The sequence below is a fragment of the Buceros rhinoceros genome, unplaced genomic scaffold, assembly GCF_000710305.1.
Source record: "Buceros rhinoceros silvestris isolate BGI_N320 unplaced genomic scaffold, ASM71030v1 scaffold7724, whole genome shotgun sequence".
NCBI lineage: Eukaryota > Metazoa > Chordata > Aves > Bucerotiformes > Bucerotidae > Buceros > Buceros rhinoceros.
Genome location: NW_010407573.1, coordinates 1,189 through 1,648, shown reverse-complemented (window position 1 = coordinate 1,648; position 460 = coordinate 1,189). Strand labels below are relative to the sequence as shown.

General features: G+C 59.1%; 1 protein-coding gene across 1 annotated transcript in view; it reads right to left on the bottom strand.

The window, feature by feature from the left end:
- The window catches only part of LOC104492016 (alpha-2-macroglobulin-like protein 1), a gene marked incomplete at both ends in the record, with an annotated part of 15,416 nt that extends 15,054 nt beyond the window's left edge, over nucleotides 1–362 (bottom strand). Inside the window, one exon of the mRNA XM_010134516.1 lies at nucleotides 268–362. Coding sequence (XP_010132818.1) covers nucleotides 268–362 — 95 coding nt within the window. The remainder of the gene's footprint in view (nucleotides 1–267) is intronic.
- Nucleotides 363–460: the final 98 nt, after the last annotated feature.

Sequence of the window (460 nt, the reverse complement as noted above, 5' to 3'; positions counted from 1 at the left end):
CTGTGGCCATCACGTGCTTGGAGATGAGCAGAGGTGCCATCGGTGCTCTTATCTCTGGTGGCATCCCCTGCCTACAGGACACACTGCTCTGGTCTCTCCTGGGCTCGGTGCTGAGGTCCAAGGGAAGGGGCTGGACGTGTCTCTGTGTCACTCCTGGATACAGGGAGGCTGAACCAGAGGTCTGGCTGCTGCACCCGGAGGTGAAGCTGATGCAATAAGGGTCAGTTCCCTGGCTTGACGTGTGCTGGGGCTCCTTACTCACCCCACAGGGACCAGCTGCCACAGCCACTTCTCCAAGGAATCCAGCTGCATCCCCGTGTCCTGCATGACACCTGCCAGCTCAATCCTGTGCAGGATTATTCCTGCAAACAGGGGCTCAACGTGAATGTGCTGCCAGAAAGGATGGAAGGAGGCCGGATGTCCCCACCCATCCTTCTGCAGCCAGCATGGAGGCTCTTCC